Below are 20,981 nucleotides of genomic sequence, written 5' to 3'. Positions count from 1 at the left end.
TTTTTCTTCATATTCTCGTTATCAATGCTTATTTATTGCTTTATTATCTGCCCATGACAACAATAAATTCCCAACTTTTTGATAACATGTAAGTAAATATAATAATAACAGTAAAGACAATTTAAAAAAATGTTTTAGTGTCAAAGTGCGCAGAATTAGGAGCCGCGCAGAATAAGGCACGCTCACGGTAGTCATGTATGTTTACAACAGGCTCCCGCAGGGTGCATCATCGAGTGCCGCTATTTTCCAGAAGGTAATGGACCAGGTACTGAAAGGGTTAGATAATGTATTCTGTTATTTAGACGACGTTCTTATCGCCGGTAAAGACTTTGATGATTGCAGAAAGATACTTTATTTGGTTTTAGATAGATTAGCTAGATTCAATATCAAAGTAAACTTTAAAAAATGTCATTTTTTTGTGGATAGATTGCCGTACCCGGGTCATGTTTTGACCGATAATGGTCTTCTCCCATATCCAGAAAAAGTAGAAACTATCCGCGAAGCTCGTGCTCCGCGAAATGTTACCGAGCTAAAGGCTTTTTTGGGACTGGTTATCTATTATTCAAAGTTTATACCCAATCTGTCTACCCAGATAAGAATTCTTTATGGGCTTTTGAAAAAGAACGTGCGCTTTGATTGGAGTGCTGATTGTGAGTTGGTTTATAATCAATGTAAACAATTTTTGTTGAAGCCCAATATTTTAGAATATTTTGACCCTGAAAAACCTGTAGTTGTTATTACGGATGCATGCAGTTATGGCCTCGGCAGAGTAATCGCTCATGTGGTGGATGGCAAAGAAAGGCCGATCTCTTTCACTTCGTTTTCACTCAACGATGCACAAAAAAAAAACCGATCCTGCATTTGAAGACGCTGACTGTTGTTAATACAGTCAAAAAATTCCACCAATTCTTATATGAAAAAAAAAATTACCATATATACGGACCACAAACAGTTAATAGGACTATTCGGCAAGGAAGGTCGAAATTCTATATCGGTTACTTGATTGCAGCGCTACATAATAGATCTTTCCATCTACGACTATGAGATATAGGCTGTCAGCGAGAATGGGAAACGCGGACTTTTGTTCGCGGTTTCCTCTTTCTCAGGGAGTTCCCAAGGAGTTGGATCGTGAGTATGTTAAAAGTCTCAACTTTACTGGAAAATTTCCGCTGGATAACAAGACAATAGCTGAGGAGTTTGGAAAAGATGCATTTCTTTTAAGGATTATGGAGTATTTGCAGAAAGGCTGGCCGGATCGTTTAAAAAGAAGATTTCTGGACGTTTATTCACACTACCAGGACTTGCAGCTAGTCGACGGCTGCGAGTTATTCCAGGATAGAGTCGTTGTTCCAGAATCCTTGAAAATGGAGATATTAAAATTACTTCAAAGGAACCATTCTGGAATGCATAAAATTAAACAGCTAGCTAGTCGTAGCGTATACTGGTTTGGGATGAATCAAAATATTGAGACCTTTGTTAAAAGCTGTCGCATATGCCAGGAAACTATTGTAATTTCAAAACCTGTACCCTATTCACCTTGGACGCCTACAAAGAAACCTTTTAGTCGGATACATGCTGATTTTTTCTTCTTTAAGAAAAATGTCTTCTTGGTAGTTGTAGATAGTTTTACGAAATGGGTGACAGTGGAGCAAATGAAAAACGGTACTGATTGCAGAAAAGTTATCAAAGTTTCCCTCGGTATATTTTCTAGGTACGGTTTACCAGACGTTTTAGTTACTGATGGAGGAACTCCATTTAATTCTCAGCAATTCGTCAACTTTTTCAAGAAACAAGGTGTGGTTGTTTTGAAAAGTCCTGCCTATCACCCTGAGAGTAATGACCAGACTGAACGAATGGTGCGCTTAGTTAAAGATGTGTTGGAAAAGTTCCTGATTGATCCGGATGTACGAAAGCTAGACACAGAGGAACAAATCTACTATTTCGTCATTAATTACAGAAATATTTGTCTAGGTTCGGATTGCACTTTTCCCTCAGAACGCCTTCTTTCATACAGACCAAAACCAACGTTGGAATTAATTAATCCCAAAGGCAGATTTAAGTATAACTTGACAGAATCAACAAATGGCAACCAGCATTCGTATCAGCATGCATATTCTACTAACTCTGATAACAAACACGACTCGTGGGCTAATTTACGCAATGGAGAATGTGTGTATTATTGAATTAAGCGAATTTTCGGATAGTTTGCATATAAGTTTGGAAATCTATGTTTGAATTTTGTTAAGGCATGCTTCTGTAATATTGCCGTCTGATTTTATTTTATTGCTGATGTATTTTGCGCAAAAGTCAAGTATCGGTTTAGTAACGGTTCTAGTTAACGACATATAGTTCTCGTTTAAAGGAGGAAGGAATTGTAATTCCCACTGGTTGGGTTCTCATTTAGAATTGCGCCAGAGTGATCAATGAATTGAGCTTAAGATGAATAAACACCTTGTTATAGTTTGACTACCAATTAAACTAGACGTCTCATTCCCTGTGCAAATTTAAAGAAAACCCATATAGTTGAACATTACAGCTGCGAGAACCCCCGGTCGGGCCCTTGAATGTCAAATGTATTGTTTTGGTTTGCTTGTTCTCACGTATGAAAGTTGGGCAATTGTGATGAAAAACATGAGCATCTTACACATAAACTGCCTAAGGTCGGATATTAGTCACATATGAAAAAAAATCAAATCATCAAATGAAGAACATGAGGAATAAACATTAAACCTACTTGTCCCATCATGAAAATGACGGCATATGAGTCAAGGAAAAAGGGACTCATATGCGGCCATTTTCCATCTGGGACAAACTGGCCTGATATTTTCTTCGACTTTCCCTGAACAAACATTCTCAAAATTGCACAATTCTATATGCAAGATTGAAATTCTGCATATTTTTACCACTTACCATTCTTATCATCAATTGAAGATGATGATTTTGACATACTACGATAACGCGATACCTTCCATCCTGCCGGTACTTCTTCATTGCCTGAATAGATGTTTTTTATAAGCTTTCCATCAAAAGGTTTAATGTCATATGATACAGCTATTTTGTCTATTCACATAGTACTGATATGCGATTATAGGCAGTACAAAATAATCAAAATCACAAATCTTACCTTCAGTTGAATCGATTTGCATACTTTGATCTCGAACTTGTCCACTTTCCAAACCGATTTCCTTCACTGGTGATATTCTTTTGGTACTGTTCGGGTTCAGTTTTCCTTCATCTGATTTACTTGAGAGTAGTTCAACGATTTCAGTGTTTATTTCTTTCAAAGATTCGCTAGCAATTGTTACGGAATCACCATTGTGCGGAGCTACTTTATTAGCATTCACTTTATCTAAATCATAAGCATGCTTATATAATCCATTTGAATCCGCGGCAATATCTTCATTTTTTAATATCAATTCATGGCTTTGATTAGGATTTTCCTTGCCTTGCGAACTTATTTTTCTAGCAATATTATATGTATTCAATATATTTTTTCTATCTAAATCTGAAAACTTCTTCGTACTCTCCAGAATATTTGACGAACTGCTTCCCGTAGAATCAATACTGGGAGGACTTGTTTTCCTTAGTGCAGTGCATAATCTTCGCATAAATTGAGAATGATCGGGAATTTCGGATGATTCCGAACACAAAGATTCCAATATGCTACTGGTGTTATTTAGATTGCTTCCATCAGTTTGTATAGATTCTTCGGATTTCAAATATGGCTTGATCCTATTTATTAAAAACCGTAAATAATACATGAAATTCTGAACATTTGATAAATTAATTGAGATTAGGAGAGACAAAACTGTTTGTTATTGATATCATTTTAATTATAAAAAAAACTGTCTAGTATCACCCCTACTCCCATTAAATGATTTTGATTCTTTCCAGATTCTTCTTGTTGTAACTTTTTATATGGCCTTAAAGTCTAATTTTAACTTCTATATGTAGCTGCTGGAATTTGGCGATTTCTAACTCCATAATAAACTGTCCTTTCCATTGATAGTTCTATAAACATTGATTATCCAATCCATACGATTTTTACCTTTGATGACCGCTTTATCAAACTAAGGTGCAACCATACGATACAACCAAATTTAAAATGTGGGAAAATAGAACGATAAAGTTTGTAATATGCTTTACTAAAAATCTGAAAAATATTCTAAAAACTGTCAAAAGTTGCCCTAAATCTTTTTCCAACATATCTGGCAGCAACATTTGCACTTACTTGTTATTTTATCGCAAAAATAATTGCGTAGGTTTAACACATCTGTAGAAAAAAAAACAACTTTGATAATTTTTAAGAACATGGTCGCCACGAGGTGAAGTGAGGCGATGAATACTTTAAGTACGTGTTATTTATATAACGAATAAATTTTGCCCATTGATAAGAGCCTTGGAAAACGTATAACAAAAATAGTCATTTAACTGCTCAAGGCTCAAAGGCTCAAAACTATAGAAAAAACACGCTTATGTGTACCTATTCGCATAAGCGTCCCATGCCAGTTTTCTTCATCTTGAGTAATATGCCGTTGAATTTTTCAAACTCGTTTTACATGGAGAAATACAAAAAAAAACTAATAAATTGATAAAATATGCGATCTTCCTTTAAATTTGGCATAATATTCTTTATCAGTATACATTGCTATGGAACTTTTAAATGGACCATAATCATTAATGATTCGGAGATGGCTTTTCAGTCTTGACAAAATCAAAACACTGTTATTTAATCTTGGACAAGATTAAATAACAGTGTTTTGATTTTGTCAAGACTGAAAAGCCATCTCCGAATCATTAAACTACAGTCGAAATTAATAGTAACATAATCATAAAGTGTTATGCGAATAAATAGCAAGATGGTACAACACAAGATGATGCATTACAACTTATTTTACACACCTGAGTGAAAAAATATAATCCCCAACACAAAATGAGCGAGTTCAAGGCGATTTATTCTCATTTCTCGGTGAGGGCTACCTATCCGATTCTGTTTGTACGTAACTTGTAACTTCGATAAACTAGTTTTCATGACTTGTAATGATTCGAAACAGTTTTGTCTCTATTTTATCGTTGTTCGTTATTTATTGATAGCAATTCCTGCAAACCCTGATATGCAACCATAGATATCTCGTAATGATAAGCATAACAATTAAAAAAGGAGATTGTCAAAGTACGTAACGTATGCTTAAAATAACAATAACATTAATATACACTTCACTTACTACGTTACTTTAACAGTTACAAAGTCATCAGAATGTAGAATACCTGTTGTAATCCTCCTCTTCTCTGGACTGCACCTGTGCAAAACGATCATCGGTGATCATGCGTCGTAGTTCCTGCAACTGAACGCTGTATTCATTAGCCAGAGCATCGCTTCGGACCGCGTTGCGTTCCTCCTCGTCTAGCTTCAATTTTAACTCCTCTATTTGGTTCTTCAGTGTCTTCGCCTCTTGGTTCAACTGATTTGTAACTATCCTCTGCTGTTCAACCTCCGCACGACTTGCTGCGAGCAGTTCCTGCAGTCCATCCATTGCAGCTTTATCTCCAGTATGTGCTAATGAGAGCTGACGCTTCAAAGTGGAGTTTTCCTTATTTAGCTGCTCGCGAATGTTAGAGTGCTCTTCTAACTCTGCATTTAGTTTATCTTTCTGGAGATCCAACTTATTGCAAAGTTCCTTAGTCGCTTCTAAATCCTCCCTGAGATTTTGATTTTCCTCTTTCAGACATTCAACGTCACTTTCCAGTGAAACAACGTTGCTCGAAAGCCTGTTAATCTGTTCCTCATAGGACTTAATCTCAGCTTCGCGTAGTCCAACACGCTCTTGCAAACCGTTGATGCGTCCTTCTGCTTCTTGCAGCAACTTTCTGCTCCAAACGTAGGGTCCCCATAGGAAATTAGTTTCATTTTATATTTGTCAGACAGCGCCACGTACGAAATATGCGGTCGAGAAAATGATACGGAGAGGAATATAAGTATAAAAATAAATTGGCAATAAAACAATAAACCATGAAAAACTAATTATCTTCTACATCTACATTTATACCTACGGAAGAACACGGTAGACGACCATATGCGTCAGAAGTGTAGTTCACCGCATTCAACGGTGCACATGCAATAGATACGGTTAAAAAAGATAGACAAAGAAAACATTGAAAAGAAAGGGTATCACCAACCGAGAGTACAAAGTTAATTCAAGTTTGTCTTATTTATTATTCTACGGTGCAGCAGGGTATAGAAGGTTAGACAACTGCATTATACTGATGGTTATATTAGAGTGCTATATACTGTATTCAAGATGGAAACGACAAATAAACAACTTTCTCTGCTAACACAGTTAGGATACTAAATACCAAATAGAAAATCCTTTTTAATTATTGTAAAATTTTGGACATGCGAGTTCGCATTAATCTCTACAGTGAAAACAATATTTGTTTTACAGCATACAATTGAAAAATAAATCCGATCAATGAATGATTAAACCATGTTCTGAAAATCTGCTCGACCGGATGTGATTGATTTAAATGGTACATGTGAAATTATTTTGATCATCGGGGACTAGCACGGTGGAAAAAGCATAACACAAAAAAAACAATCTTGTTATACAAACACAGTGTCCAAGGATCATGCGAGTCCCAGAAGTTATACTAAGTGAAATAAGGCATCAGCATTCGCCTAATGTAAAAATTTATTGATCCCAAGAACCACCCCGAAATAGCTTTAGTTAGTTAACCTGCATACTCGATATTTGTTAGTATGTGTTTTTAAAAATATCTGACCATTTCCAGAAAAAGGAAAATGATCTGGAACTGGGCATCGAGGTTCTCTTGGAATTTATTTTATCATACATAATTAAAACAATGGAACATCCAATCGAATTAAGAACTTCGGAGCATTTTCTTAGCTTTAACCGATTTTATTTTTCTACCCTATAACGCTAGGTCTGACTACATTGAATAGTGTGTAAAATATATACCCTCTTACCGAAATGGTTTCAAGGGCCAGACACAAATTAATAAAATCCGAAAAAGGATACTCACTTGGCTTCCGCACTTTCTGCCTCCAAAGTATGGTTGCTCACCTCAAGCATGTTCACTCCTTCGGAAAGTGATTTGTAATGCTCAAGCATTTCCCCTCGTTCACGTTCCTAGAAATATAAATGGAAGAATCTAAAATAATTCACACTCATCATCTTAAACCATCCTCAGATTGCATTATTTCGTACCGAATCAGAGACAAGCTTACTAATTACAATTAGCCTTCTAATAAACGGAGCGACTTGTTCAAATAAACTCGCGTTTAATAGACAAACAACAAAGGGGATGCAATCAAACTTTCTGGCTGGCGACTCTGCTGGTATGTAGACAGCTAAATAGTTAAAGCACCGAGAAAATCTAATTACCTTAATACACAGCAGCTCCTCGGCGCGCTGAATCTCCTGAACATATTCGCGAAGCTGTGACTTCATCCGTTCCACCTCCTTCTGGCATTCGGAGAGTTTCCGTTTCGTTAGAGTCAGCTCGGAGGCAGTGTCGCTCAGATCATTCGATAGACGTCTTAAGAGGTGAAATAAAGTGTATGTGAATTATGTAGTGAATACATTCGGGCATGACAATTCATACAAAAGATGATAATGACAAAATCTACAATTGATAGGAGTTCCAAATTGTTCTAGATAAAAATAATCACAAATAAGCAGTTATCGTGGTTTTTAATTGATAAACTATGATATGGAAATGCTAATATCATCTTCCAAACTTAGACGCACATGTTCATGATAGAATTAGAGGCGAAGGTATAGAATTGATTCCGTTAGGATACGGCAGGCATGAAGAATGTTTTATGAAGTCTTCAGCTTCCACACTGATATTCTTCCTCCCTTCATACGTGAGCGGCAGAAGGAAGGTCGTGATATGTGCCATCACAATATTGTCGCTGCTTTCAAATCGACTTCTATAAAAACATTCTTCATGCCTGCCGTATCCTAACGGAACTATCAATTCTATACTTTCGCCTCTAATTCTATCATGAACATGTGCGTCTAAGTTTGGAAGATGATATTAGCATTTCCATATCATTGTAAATCGTTTAACTTCACGTAGAAGTAACACACACAAAATCATTAATTTAGAATTGATAACCAGTTCGCCAAAAACTAACAGTTATCGTGTCACATATTGCCTAATGACATACAGTCACTTTCAAAATTGAGCGTACAGCATGGATTAGTTGAATATATTCGAAAATTCCAAAGGAAATTTAATTTTTGGCTTTTAATGCATTTCAATATTCATCTCTTCCTTCAATGTATGCGTACATAAAATTGTTGAAAACTTTTCTCCAAAGTTTATTTGTTTGAAAATACACCCAGGTTTTTTTTTACACGGGTTGGTTTTAGTCGTTTAAGACCTTCAGCGTCAATGAAACAATAAGTTAATCCCACGAAAAAAATCTCAAAAAATCAAAGAAAATTCAGGGGGTATTTAAAAAGCTGTGAAAGTTTAGGTTGACCGAGAAATTAATGAATTCCAACCGTGTAAAAAAAACCTGGGTGTAATCTCAAAATACGCCTGTTACAGGTGACAAAATTGAGCGTACAGCGAATGTTTTTCTATAAAATTCCTTATTATAAAAGCGATTAATGTAATTTAATGTTATTTTTTCATGGTTATATTTATAATAATAAATATCCGCTACTTAAACATTCAATGTTTTGAAATTAAACCATGTTTTGGTCAAAATGGCGAACAAGTAAGATGTATAAACAATGCTATTTAACAATTCAATGCTGCTGGGCAAAATAGATGCTTTAAGATATGGATTTCACCGGCATCGTGTCTTATATATGATAGATAATCGAAATCAAGCAAGACATATGAAAAACCAAAACAGATGTAATCATACAGAGAAAACGACAAATGTTGGGAATGGCATAATTCAAATTAACTATAACTTTATTTAAAAGTCGGTGTATAGGTAGCTTATAAGCTCAGGACACTCATTAATAATAATATTAATAAAAGAGCAGCACACGGATACATTATAGGATGCCATTTTATATTTTAAGATTCAGTCACCGTAGGAACAAATTTGGTTGAATCATTTTAATTCACCAAGATATCATTAAATAAGCTGCCGAATCATTAAAAAAGTTTATTTTTACTCACCAAATGAAATTCATCCAATTGTATCCCTAATGGTAACAGATCGTGGAGTTTAATCTAAATTTAATTATGAAATTACGATTTTAAGCTATCTTTTCAATATTCAATCAGAAGTGCTCTACGGGGTTGAAAAGCTGTTTTTATGTTCGGTACCTTAACATGCACCTTGTACTTTTAGAATTTGACTGTGAATGATTGGATTCAATAATATTACTCTTAATGAAAGACTTGAGACAATAATCGAGCTTTAACACAAATTTAAGTTAAAGACATACTAAATTTGAATTATGCCATTCCTAACATTTGCCGTTTTCTCTGTATGTTTACATCTGTTTTCATCATTTACCGACTGAATTTTCCCAAATTATTCGTATGTCTCGCTCGATTTCGATTATCTATCATCCTATAAGATACGATGCCGGTGAAATATACAAATTAAAGCATTTATTTTGCCCAGCAGCATGGAATTGTTAAATAGCAATGTTCTTACCTCTCACTTGTTCGCCATTTTGACCAGAACATGGTTTAATTTCAAAACATTGAATGTTTAAGTAGCGGATGTTTATTATTATAAACATAATCATGAAAAAAACAATATTAAAGTACATTAATCGTGTTTATAATAAGAAATTTTATAGAAAAAATTCGCTGTACGCTCAATTTTGTCACATCTAATAGGTAATAGATTATTTTCAAATATTAAAGTATAGAGAAAAAAATCAACAATTTTATGTACGCATACATTGAAGGAAGGGATGAATATTGAAATGCATTAAAAACAACCGAGCCAACCATTAAATTTCCTTTGAAATTTTCGAATGTAGTCAACAAATCCATGCTGTATGCTCAATTTTGAGAGTGACTGTATGCAACATCGTTTGCAACAGGGTTTCCATAAAATTTATTATTTTTTAAATTTTATTTAACAATGAACATAGTTAGAAGTATTAATCTTCTATTGCCTATTATACTGTCTATTATACTGCCGCCACTCGCAAATCAGTCCAAGGGTATATCCCTTTAAGCATAATGTACGTTAGGAATAATGGACGTTAGACACAAAATGCCCCAAATAATAGCCCATGATATGAAGAAAGCAGCATTATGCCACAGACAAACAGACATAACACATTGAACATTTACTCATCAAATTCATCGTCGTTGAAACACTAGCGACATCTGTTGATTTCAGTTGGTTGGGCAAATCACGAGCCAGATGGCGTTAGTGAGCAAACGTCAAACTCGAACAAATCCGATGCGCGCGCCACGAGTGATCGATTCACCAACTAATGTTTATTTTAATCGTTACCGGTCGATCAGTGAACAATGGAAATTTGACGAGTGCTATATCTGTTTGTCAGTGCTAATATAATAGTTTCAAATCGCATCTTCCATCAAAAAATTAAAAAATTTAATAAATAGAAACAAAATCAACTCAGCAAAATCGGACAAAGTCCAATTTTGCTGAGTTGTTCATCATTCATTAGATAACCGTGACACGATTTAGTATGATTGAAATATTATTTAGTTTTGTGCAATTAGGTCATGTAAATTATTAATGAGATTGTTTTGCGGGTACTTTCAATATGGAACGCATTTGACTTGGTATTTTTTTCACACTTGGACATAAAAATTTGCAACTTTCATTATGATTTATGGAAGCACATTAAATATGAACGATATCCATTGGGTTTAGCTATAAGTGCTAAAAAGCGAGTGGGGACAGTATTATTCTAGTTTGAGTAAATTTTTGAATCGTTTCTTTTACTCTAGGAAAATAGTAGGTACAACAGTTCTTCAGTAAAATGCGAAGGATCAAGTAATTAAATAAGCGCCAACATACTGAATCAAGATGCTTCTGCATCTGCATACATTTTTACAAATCAATTTCCAATGAGTTTGATATCGCTTAAACATTTGATATCGCTTAAACAATCAATAAGTAAGAAGTCATGTAAGAAGAGTAAGAAGGATGTTATCAAAATATGTCCAACAAGTTTTTTGAACAACTTAATAAAGACGTTCAAACTCTTGCACTGACTCATAAGCGCTCATCAAAATGTAGAATGAGTATGCTATATATACAGCTATGCTTGGGTTGAAAGTTTTCATATCTCAACGCTTACCCATAACCGAAACATCACTTACCCGTTCTCTGTAACGGCGTTATCGTGCGAACGCTTGAGTGTCGCCACCTGTTTTCTGAGCGTATCAGTTTCGGTGGCCACACTGCGCAGGTTGCTGTCTATCTGAAGATTATCCACGTTAGCGTTCCTGTGGAAAAGAAGAATGATAAACTTATTGAAGCGCTCGTAGCATTTTCTATTTATTAAATAGGTAGAAGGGAAGGATTTAACTCGACAAAAGAATATTCATTTTGGTCAAGAATATCTCGAAATTGGAGAATCGAGTGTATGAAAAACAGGGAATGAAATTTAATAAGAAAATTATTTTGATATTTTAGTGGAATGTCTTCACTTGTCAAGTTCAAGTTCAAATACTTGTAAAAAATCCAAAATCCAAAATACCTAAATACTTTGCCTACCACAAATTAGTTTTAACAAGTATTTTACAGAACACCCATCATACTTAACAAAGAGCAAACAAAATTTGTAAGAATTATCAAGAATTCTATGAAGATAGTCAAACTAAGCTAACTTAAATGCAATAGTTTCCCTGAAGATGCATCGAACCCGATGTCGAAACGTTGGACAAAATTTAAAAATTGTTCTAATAAATCAGACTGCATACTCGAAAAATAAAAAATAAAGTATCACGGAGAAAAAGAAAAATTTGGATAGCTTCGCGGAAATAACGCGCAGAGGGAAATCCCCGCATAGAACAAATCACACATAGTGTGCGTTGAATGGACATAACAACAAATCTGCTGCCGTGAAGTCCAATGATTTGACGTACACAGATATGAAAAGATTTAATAATAATCGATACCTGGCCGATTAGTCAACTAACCCAAAACTCATTATACTTTTCTTTCGAGGTGCCGATGTACGCTGAAGTCGGTTTGTTACGCGTGGTATACCACAGTTCGTATCGGTTGGTTTTACAGGCGGCTTATTGGGCCTGCAACCTCTCGCCGAGTCAGGTCCGGGCTATCGAGTCAGGTCCCACCCTACACCAAGACTTGGGCTAGCGTACTTTAAGCGGCACACGGTCTCTTTAGTAGAGTCTACTTGTAGGTTTTTAAGGAATTGAACTGAGCTCATTTTCAAACCCAATCCCCACAACTTGCAGTGCCAGAGGACGGTTTGTCAGGCACTTGAACATAGTTCCTGCTGCCCCGAAATTTTTTGAAACTGACTTTCCCTTTTCTATTTTGCAAGGCATCGTTTTTTGTACAGTAAAATATTTTTATTTTAAAATTTTTCATTACGCGTGTAACGATTCAGGACGAAATGTCATAAGTATAAATATAAACAAAACATTCCAAATTTCACAATAGCTGCCTTTGATCATTTGCCAGGGAAATATTCATTGGAGGCGCTTTGAATTATCCTGTATTCCAAATTTTTCTTGCAATGCGTAATATTTTATATTTTATTTCCTACTAGTCGATCCGGCAAACGTTGTCCTGCATAGTAGGCGAAAATGCGCGTTGTGAAATGCCCATACGAAATTCTCACACAAATCTTTATTTTAGTTTTTCACGATTTACTCAACTAAACTAATAATTTTCGCATGAGGAAATATCATATAAACCCGTCGACCGAACGTATCTGCTGAAAGAATGAAGAAAATCCATCCAGCCGTTTTCGAGTTACGAACACAGGCCATTTCATTTTTATTATATATAGAAGATATTTCCATTCATGTTAAAATTCGAGATTTCTGATCGACTTGCTCACCACCGACGAGAGAAGCTTTTGTTTACAAAAGCAATTTTGCCCTTTTGAAATGTTGATGCCGAATTGTATGCATAGACTACGCATCTATAAAATGAAACAATTGAAATAAAAATCTATATATATATATATAAATGAAATGGTCTGTGTTCGTATCCGCATAACTCGAAAACGGCTGGATGGATTTTCTTCATTTCTTCAGCAGATATGTTCGTTACCGTTTCCGACGGGTTTATATGATATTTCCTCATGCAAAAATTACGAGTGAGGTTGTGCAAATCGTGAAAAACTCAAATTAGGATTCGTATGGAAATTTCACATAAGCATTTTTGCCTACTACGCAGGACAACGTAAAGGCAAAAATGAGCAATTTTTCAAATTCATATAACTTACAAAATGGCAAAATTAGGCAGAATTTTATTCATGGTCCTCAAAGCTTAAGCCAATTCTTTGTTTTTAATTGTTATCGATATTTGTATAGTTAGGTACATAAATTCAAGAAAAAAAATATACATGGTTTAGAAAAATTTGTCTTTAGCAAAAAAATGGTCGCTAGTGAAAACAAACTTTTTTGATTTTAAAACAAACGGCATATTTTTGGAAACCATTCCATTCCAAGACCATAACCATTTCATCGAAAAGGCTAAGGGAAGCTTATTGATCCGGGAGGATGGCTTAGTCGTCGTTGCTAGCCCGGTACGGTAGGCAGTCGCGAGAAACGCGGCTCTACAGCAGGGTGCTCGACAAGCCCGAAGTTGGAAAAGTCATGGTGCTCACGCCAAAATTTCGGAGGCACAAAAAATCTAAAGCATTGCGGTAATTTGAATGCATTGCAGCAGTTCCTAAAAAAATCGTTGTTTTTTCAATAACTCTGGAACGCAATGGGCGATCGAGCCAATTGTCAATATGAAGCAATTAGGCCGCATTCCACATCGATTGCAACTTGTACTTGCTAAGTACCACATTAAAGTTTCCCGGCCTACCGGCCTACATTTAAGTTTCCATTGCCTACCTTCATTATAATATATGTATGATAGAGATGAATATCTATCTATTCTATCTTCTTATATATAAAAATGAAATGGTCTGTGTTCGTATCCGCATAACTCGAAAACGGCTGGATGGATGTTTTTCATTTCTTCAGCAGAAACATTCGTTATAGTTTCCGACGGGTTTATATGATATTTCTTGATGTGAAAATCATGGGCAGGGTTAAGTAAATCATGAAAAACTAAAAATAACATTTGTATGGAAATTTCGCATGAGCAGTTCGCAACGCACGCATTTCCGCCTACTATGCCCTTTTGAAATGTTGATGCCGAATTGTATGAAAGACTACGCATCTATAAAATGAAACACTTGAAATAAAAATGTTGTATAATAATTGATATATTGCTACATAGAACGATTTTGCTAAAAAAAAAGCATCAATCAAAATCACTTAAAAATGCCATTGGTCTGAAAAAAAAACTCGGTAAGTCGAATTTCCTAATGAATGCTTGGCGGTAAGGGGTAAACAATGCCAGCACTGCCGAATTACGTGGACCAATAATTTAAATAAGTGTTATTTCAATTATTGATTTTCTAGGGCTTTGGAGCTAATGGGATTTATTCGGAATCATTTCACAAAGCAAAAAATTCGGTAAAAAAAAGGGGTTTTGCCCTCTGACAACCACATTGTCCGGTTTGAACAATCAATTTTCGAAGCGTACTAACATTTTTTGTAGACCTTCCAGCAACGTAGCTTCTTCAGCAAAGTGTTTCGGCATCTTTCAGACTATATGCTAACGTATTGAGTCACGTGATTGACGATTAATTAAAGCCAATAAAAGCAAACCAATCGAACCCATATTTTACGAAGTTGATTCTGATCCCAAAACAGTTTAAAAAAAAAAACCTTGATCTCTCGTTTTTCCATACAACTGCGCCCCACTCTAGTACATATACTAGGTATACAAAAAAATCGTGACAGAGGGGGGATGGAGGCTCCAGAAATCATATTTGAATCTCCCCATTGAAAAAGACAATAATACAGGTCGAAATACGTATCTGTAAAGATAACAAAACGTAGTGGAATTAAATGGAACGTTCTAAACTCGTCTTAGACAGTTGAATAATACAGTATTGACCTGATTTTGTCATTCCCCGATTTTATCACGTTTTCTACCCGATTAAAAATACCTGTCTATTGTAAGCCCAAGAAGATTACAGGTTCCGGTCAGGCAATTTGTTTTTCCAATGCATGAGCTGATTCATATTTATGAAACATACTTAAAAAATATGAAAATACAAATTTTCCGATTTTGTAACATTTTTTATTTTATCACCCCAAATTCACCAGGACGGGATACAATCGGGATATTACTGTAATAATAAAATTACCATTAGTGATCCCCCCAGAGACCAGCGGAGGGAAAAATTGTTGAAATAGCAACGTATGAAAAGGTTCACACCGCGAAAATTGGAAGACTGCGGTGGGCCGGGCACGTAGCCAGAATGTCGGACAGTAATCCGGTGAAAATGGTTCAGATCTACTCATAAATCTATGTACTGAGCTAACAATACCCGACATCGGATGTAAGACGACAAAAATACGGCCAAAAACTTTTGCCTATATTTTTCGAGGGTGAACCCAAACTTTTGGGCGGGAGTGTAAGTAAAATGAATCAAAAAATCTGGTGGGTTCTTTTTGCCTTTACTATTTGGTTAAATTTAAACCAAATTTTGTTTCCACTCAAATTTATTTTCACTCAACCGGGACTGTAGTGGAAAAACTCAAATTTAACATCTTCCACGGAACGTCACATGTCTTTGTTTTTTTCACGAGAGAGTAAGAAAACTACCATTAAAATCAAACTACTATCAAAATGTGAACTCATGTAAAGTACTTTAAAGTTATTTTCAGGTACTTTATTTTTTCTGTGTAGAATTGCCAATCCGGAGATAGTGAGTGCGATTCTTGGCTTGATCTAGGATGCTTTCGAGTGGGTAACATTCTTGACATCCTGGCCATTGTATATTAGATCTGTTCACCATTTTCAAAAGTATTGCAGATTCAAAGTGCCACCCCTCTATTTCAATGAGTATCTTAAATGGAGTCTCCTGACCAATTTTCAGCCAAATCCATGGAGCTTTAGAGGTGCATCAAACGAGATTTGTGATTTTTCAGACTTTTTCGTAAAAGTACAGTGAGTCCAAAAAGTATTCGTCTAGCTGTGTGTTTTCTAGAAAATGCCACAGATAGAATCTAGTAAGCGAAAAAAATAAAACTATCGATTACATTGTGTAGCCAATTAATCAATTCATCTTTATTATTAAAAATCAAACCGAAAAATAAAACAATAACAAAAACAAAGGTAACAAAACATAACAATTCATTAAATACGGGCTCAAAAAGTATTTGTCTATTCAGGTTTAGCGCGCTTTTGAAACGAAAACAAGAGTTGTAGAATGCAATTCAATATTTCGTTGGATTCCCCTGTGTATCTATGACGGGCTGTAGTTCTTGTGGCATGGAACTGACCAAATTACCAGTAACGGGGGACGGAATATTCTTCCATTCTTCTTTCAACACTAATTTCAATTCGTTGTTGTTGGAAATCTGACTTTCACGAATTTCACGAAAAGTTTGTCGTCCAGAACCTTCCAATGGAGTTGAATTGGATTCATATCTGGGCTCTGAAGAGGCATTTTGAGTTGGTTGGGGTATTGTAAAGTTGCTACAGCTCAGTACTTTGGGCTGTGTGCTTGAGATGATTATCACCCCGTAAGATGTATGTTCCCTGTAAGCCCAATTTTTCAGCACTGGCATTCAAATTTTCTTTCAAAATGCGGATGAATATTTTGTGATACATAATTCCTTCAATAATGTGAAATTTCCCCACACCGGTTGCGCTCAAGCACCTCAGAGACTATGACGGAGCCCCCACCATACTTTACTGCTCCAAAGAGATTCTGCGGCTGTATCTCAATATTCCTTTTCCGCCATACCATACATCGGCCATTTGATCCAAATATGCTGTACTTGCTTTCGTCAGATAACATGACTTGATTCCGAAAGTCATCCTTCTTCCAGCGATATTTTTAGCTGAAATCGAGCTGTTTTGCCTTTCTCGTATACTAAGTATACGTAAAGGCTATATGTTCACTCCAAAAACAAACTTTTTATAGAAGGCTCGGAGACCCATAGTGTTATATACCAATCGACTCAGCTCGACGAATTGAGGTGATGTCTGTGTGTGTGTGCGTGTGTGTGTGTGTGTGTATGTGTGTGTGTGTGCGCACCAAAAGTGCAAAAGTTTAGCTCACTTTTTTGCACTTACCCTCAACCAATTTACTCGCAACAGGTTGCATTCGACGCATTATACTGCCCCATTGTTTCCTATTGAAAATTGGCCGGATCGGACTATGGGCTTGGAAGTTATGGCCAAAATACTTTTCCTCATAAAAAGCGCGTAAAAAGTCTAGCTCACTTTTAATGCACTTACCTAAACGGATTCCCTCACAACAGGCTGCATTCGACGCAGAATCTTACTCCATTGTTTCCTATTGAAAATTGGACGGATCGGACAATGCGTTTGGTAGTTATGGCCAAAATACTTTTCTCATAAAAAAGCGCGTAAAAAGTCTAGCTCATTTTTAATGCACTTACCTGAACGGATTCCCTCACAACAGGCTGCATTCGACGCAGTATACTGCCCCATTGTTTCCTATTGAAAATTGGACGGATCGGACAATAGGCTTGGTAGTTATGGCCAAAATACTATTTTTACCGCACGAGAAAGGCATCATCACCGCTAGGTTGGATTAATCCTGGTTTTTGATAATTGGATGGCTCACTTGAATTTTCTTCCGTGATACTCGCCCATTACACCCATACTTTTCACAGGTATTTCTGTTCGTATTGGTTCATATCTGAGCACTTCTTCTCTCCAACTCACTTGCCTATATGGGTGAACTCGTTTTTGAGGATTTTTTTTTATTTTCCGTACAATAAATCGCTCATCGTTGTCAGTTTATCATCGCTGACGACCACTCTGTTATTTGTTTTGGTAGATTTTTGTGGCGCTGACGCGATCAATCACCAAATAAATGGTTGAATTCTTGCTACCTTTGGTCTACCCACATTTCTTGCAAAGTCATAAGTCAACTTGCACTAATTATGCAGGCGGTGAATAAGTTTTTTTTCATTTGGACTCATCTTTTTAGTTTTCCCACCCATGGTGCTTCTATTTTCCGCACCAAGTTCAAACAAAACATAAACATTATTTGATCTGTAATTGAATACTGACAAATATGTTGCTAGATATCACTAGAGTGTGTTAGTGTAACTACATGCGAATAAAACTATTATATTCGTGTTTTACTCGATTATTTTCTGAATAGACGAATACTTTTTGAGCGAGCGAAATTGACGAAATTTAGATATTCTCTACATACCAGAAAAAGTAATTGAAATTTCTATTTGTTTTTGAATAATAATCATGTGTTGATAAGTTTTCTACCAAATTTAGAAAAAAGTTTTTTGATTTCACTTCTATCGCGCCTAAGTTTTACATTTTACTAAAGAATATGCAGCTAGACGAATACTTTTTGGACTCACTGTATCATCTGAATGCATCAATTTAACTCCACATAATAAAAAGATTAGTCGTTGATAGCTTCTTTAGAATATTATCTACCACTTTGTCATTAATACTAGGATGTTTAGAAGGCTTATTCTATGACTTTTTATTAGATTTAGCTGAAAAAAAGCCTTAAGACCAGAAAAATAATTTTAGATGCTTCTGGGGGTACTATAAATTTTTAATATGTGCCCAATTCAAATTCCTTTCATTTCCTTCGAGTGTTGCGGAAGTTTCGTCCATACATCACTTTATTCTGAAAAATAAGCTTCGGCATGTAATAAATAATGCAGTTTTCATGAAATACTCAACATTTGAATAGGGTAGTCAAGCAAGACCATTCCCCCCATACTAAAACAAAGTTGACCATGTTTATAAGCAATATCATCCAGTATGCTCGACCTACCGGTATGGATCTAGAGTGGGCTATGTGGTAGTGTCAGAGCCTGCAGATCAAGAGGTCCACGGTTCGAGGCGCCGAGTCGATAGTCCCTTCAATATCGAGATGTGGAGAGGCGACTGTATATCCTTCGTACTTCTCACACAAGATACATATTCATGCAACAGCGTACACTTAAACTGTAGAAACTGTTTTTCACTTAAACTGTAGAAACACCGATAGAACACTAAGTTCCAATTGAAATGTAGAGCCACATAAGATCTTATTGATTTCTGGAAAATTCTCTTATGATTATGAAAATTATGGTTTATTTAGGAGAATTTTATAGAAAATTATTATTTTTTGGAAATTTGATTATTGTGCTGCGAAGGTGATTAGTTGAGAATGTTGTGCTGCAATATATGAAACTGCAAATATAAAATTCATCTACTAAGGAGTTCGTTATTCGTCATTTTGGCCTTTTTTCTCCTATAGCCTATTCATACTACGCCATTTATTATGATAAATATCATGATTAAGAGTAATTTGATTAAGAAAATTATTTTGAGCTTTTTAGTGGAATGTCTTCACTTGTCATAAGACGAGTTTGTACAATCCCATTGAATTCCACCACTTAATTGTATCTTGACAGATACGTATTTCGACCTCAACAGTAAGGCCGTCTTCAGTGTCTCGTACTTTACTTTTAAGTCGAGGTCAAGTACGAGACACTGAAGACGGCCTTATTGAGGTCAAATACGTATCTGTCAAGATACAATTGAGTTGTTTAGGGGTATATATGTTTTTACTTATTCTAAATCTGCATAAACAACTGAGTCTAACCCCAATTTTTCAGAATTTTTGGAGCTCCGGAACTATTTTTAATTTGCATTTTAAATTTATATGGGACTAAAAATTTGTTCTTATGCTGCATGGGTCAACTGTCATTCTATGCATGTTAGTGTCATTCTATCGATTGAAATGGATTATTGTTTGCTGTACAAAATGTAAATAAAAGTTTACAAACAAAATAAAATATTTTGGAGATCAGGAGAGCATGCTCTTCATGCTAAACTGCAAAAAACTAGATATTTTCTGAGCTAAACAACCCAATTAAGTGGTGGAATTCAATGGGATTGTACAAACTTGTCTTATTACAAGAGTAATTTGATGCCAAACCTCATACCTACATTCAATTTTCTTATCACTACATGCTTTTCTTTGATCTTCGTTAAACAGCTTCGGAAGTAATCCGTGAATCTCCAATCTCTTATTACTGTCCATGATCGCATATTTGCATTTGCATTGATTTTTTAAATCGTCAGTAAGTCGTCCCTTTAAATTCACTTCATGCCAGCTTACCACAGTAATGCATATCTTACTGTCTTGAGATAAGCTGAAATAAATCAAATTCTTTAAGTAGTTCACAGAATTCACGAATTCAACAAAAGAGTTACACCTATGCGATCATAGGCAGTATATAGGTGCATTAATATTCCATGGGATGTGACGTAACAGTGTTAGCTCGTATCCTACACTGAGTCATTCTTTAGTGAATGAAACCACAACAATAGCTAAAGCTAAGACAAGGAAGGTTGCTCTTACAAGTGCAATGAAATAAAAATATATTTTTATTAATGCAATTATCTGAGTCTTGCTTAACACTAATTCAAATCCAACTCACGTATCTGTATAATATAAAACTACAATTGCTATTATTCAAAGGGACTTTTCTAGGAATATTCATTCACATTTTCAATATTGTCTTGATTCTAAACCATGAAAAGACGGGGTTCACCTATCCGCAACTCATGTAGAGCAACGCCCGACACTGACTGGTATAAGTGCCACCAATCACTGTCTGTATCTTGTTCAGCACTGCGGAAGGTCAAAGTCACCAACTATCCTACACTGCGCTGTCCGGTTGAACAAACCCATGATTGTGTAATCTAC

At 35.6% G+C, this 20,981-nt stretch overlaps 1 protein-coding gene across 2 annotated transcripts in view; it reads right to left on the bottom strand.

The window, feature by feature from the left end:
• LOC134227291 (centrosomal protein of 135 kDa-like) overlaps positions 1 to 20,981 on the bottom strand; it is a 135,450-nt gene that overhangs the window by 15,164 nt on the left and 99,305 nt on the right. Inside the window, exons 6-11 of one of the 2 annotated variants that reach the window (XM_062708664.1) lie at positions 11,314 to 11,439; positions 7,404 to 7,557; positions 7,042 to 7,148; positions 5,269 to 5,868; positions 3,125 to 3,732; positions 2,911 to 2,994 (exon numbers count right to left, since the gene is read on the bottom strand). In XM_062708664.1, coding sequence (XP_062564648.1) covers positions 2,911 to 2,994; positions 3,125 to 3,732; positions 5,269 to 5,868; positions 7,042 to 7,148; positions 7,404 to 7,557; positions 11,314 to 11,439 — 1,679 coding nt within the window. The remainder of the gene's footprint in view (positions 1 to 2,910; positions 2,995 to 3,124; positions 3,733 to 5,268; positions 5,869 to 7,041; positions 7,149 to 7,403; positions 7,558 to 11,313; positions 11,440 to 20,981) is intronic. The other variant, XM_062708665.1, reaches the window with a different exon arrangement.

The sequence above is a fragment of the Armigeres subalbatus genome, chromosome 3 (assembly GCF_024139115.2).
Source record: "Armigeres subalbatus isolate Guangzhou_Male chromosome 3, GZ_Asu_2, whole genome shotgun sequence".
Lineage (NCBI taxonomy): Eukaryota > Metazoa > Arthropoda > Insecta > Diptera > Culicidae > Armigeres > Armigeres subalbatus.
Note: the sequence above shows the minus strand (reverse complement) of the source record. Positions and strands in the feature narration are given on the sequence as shown.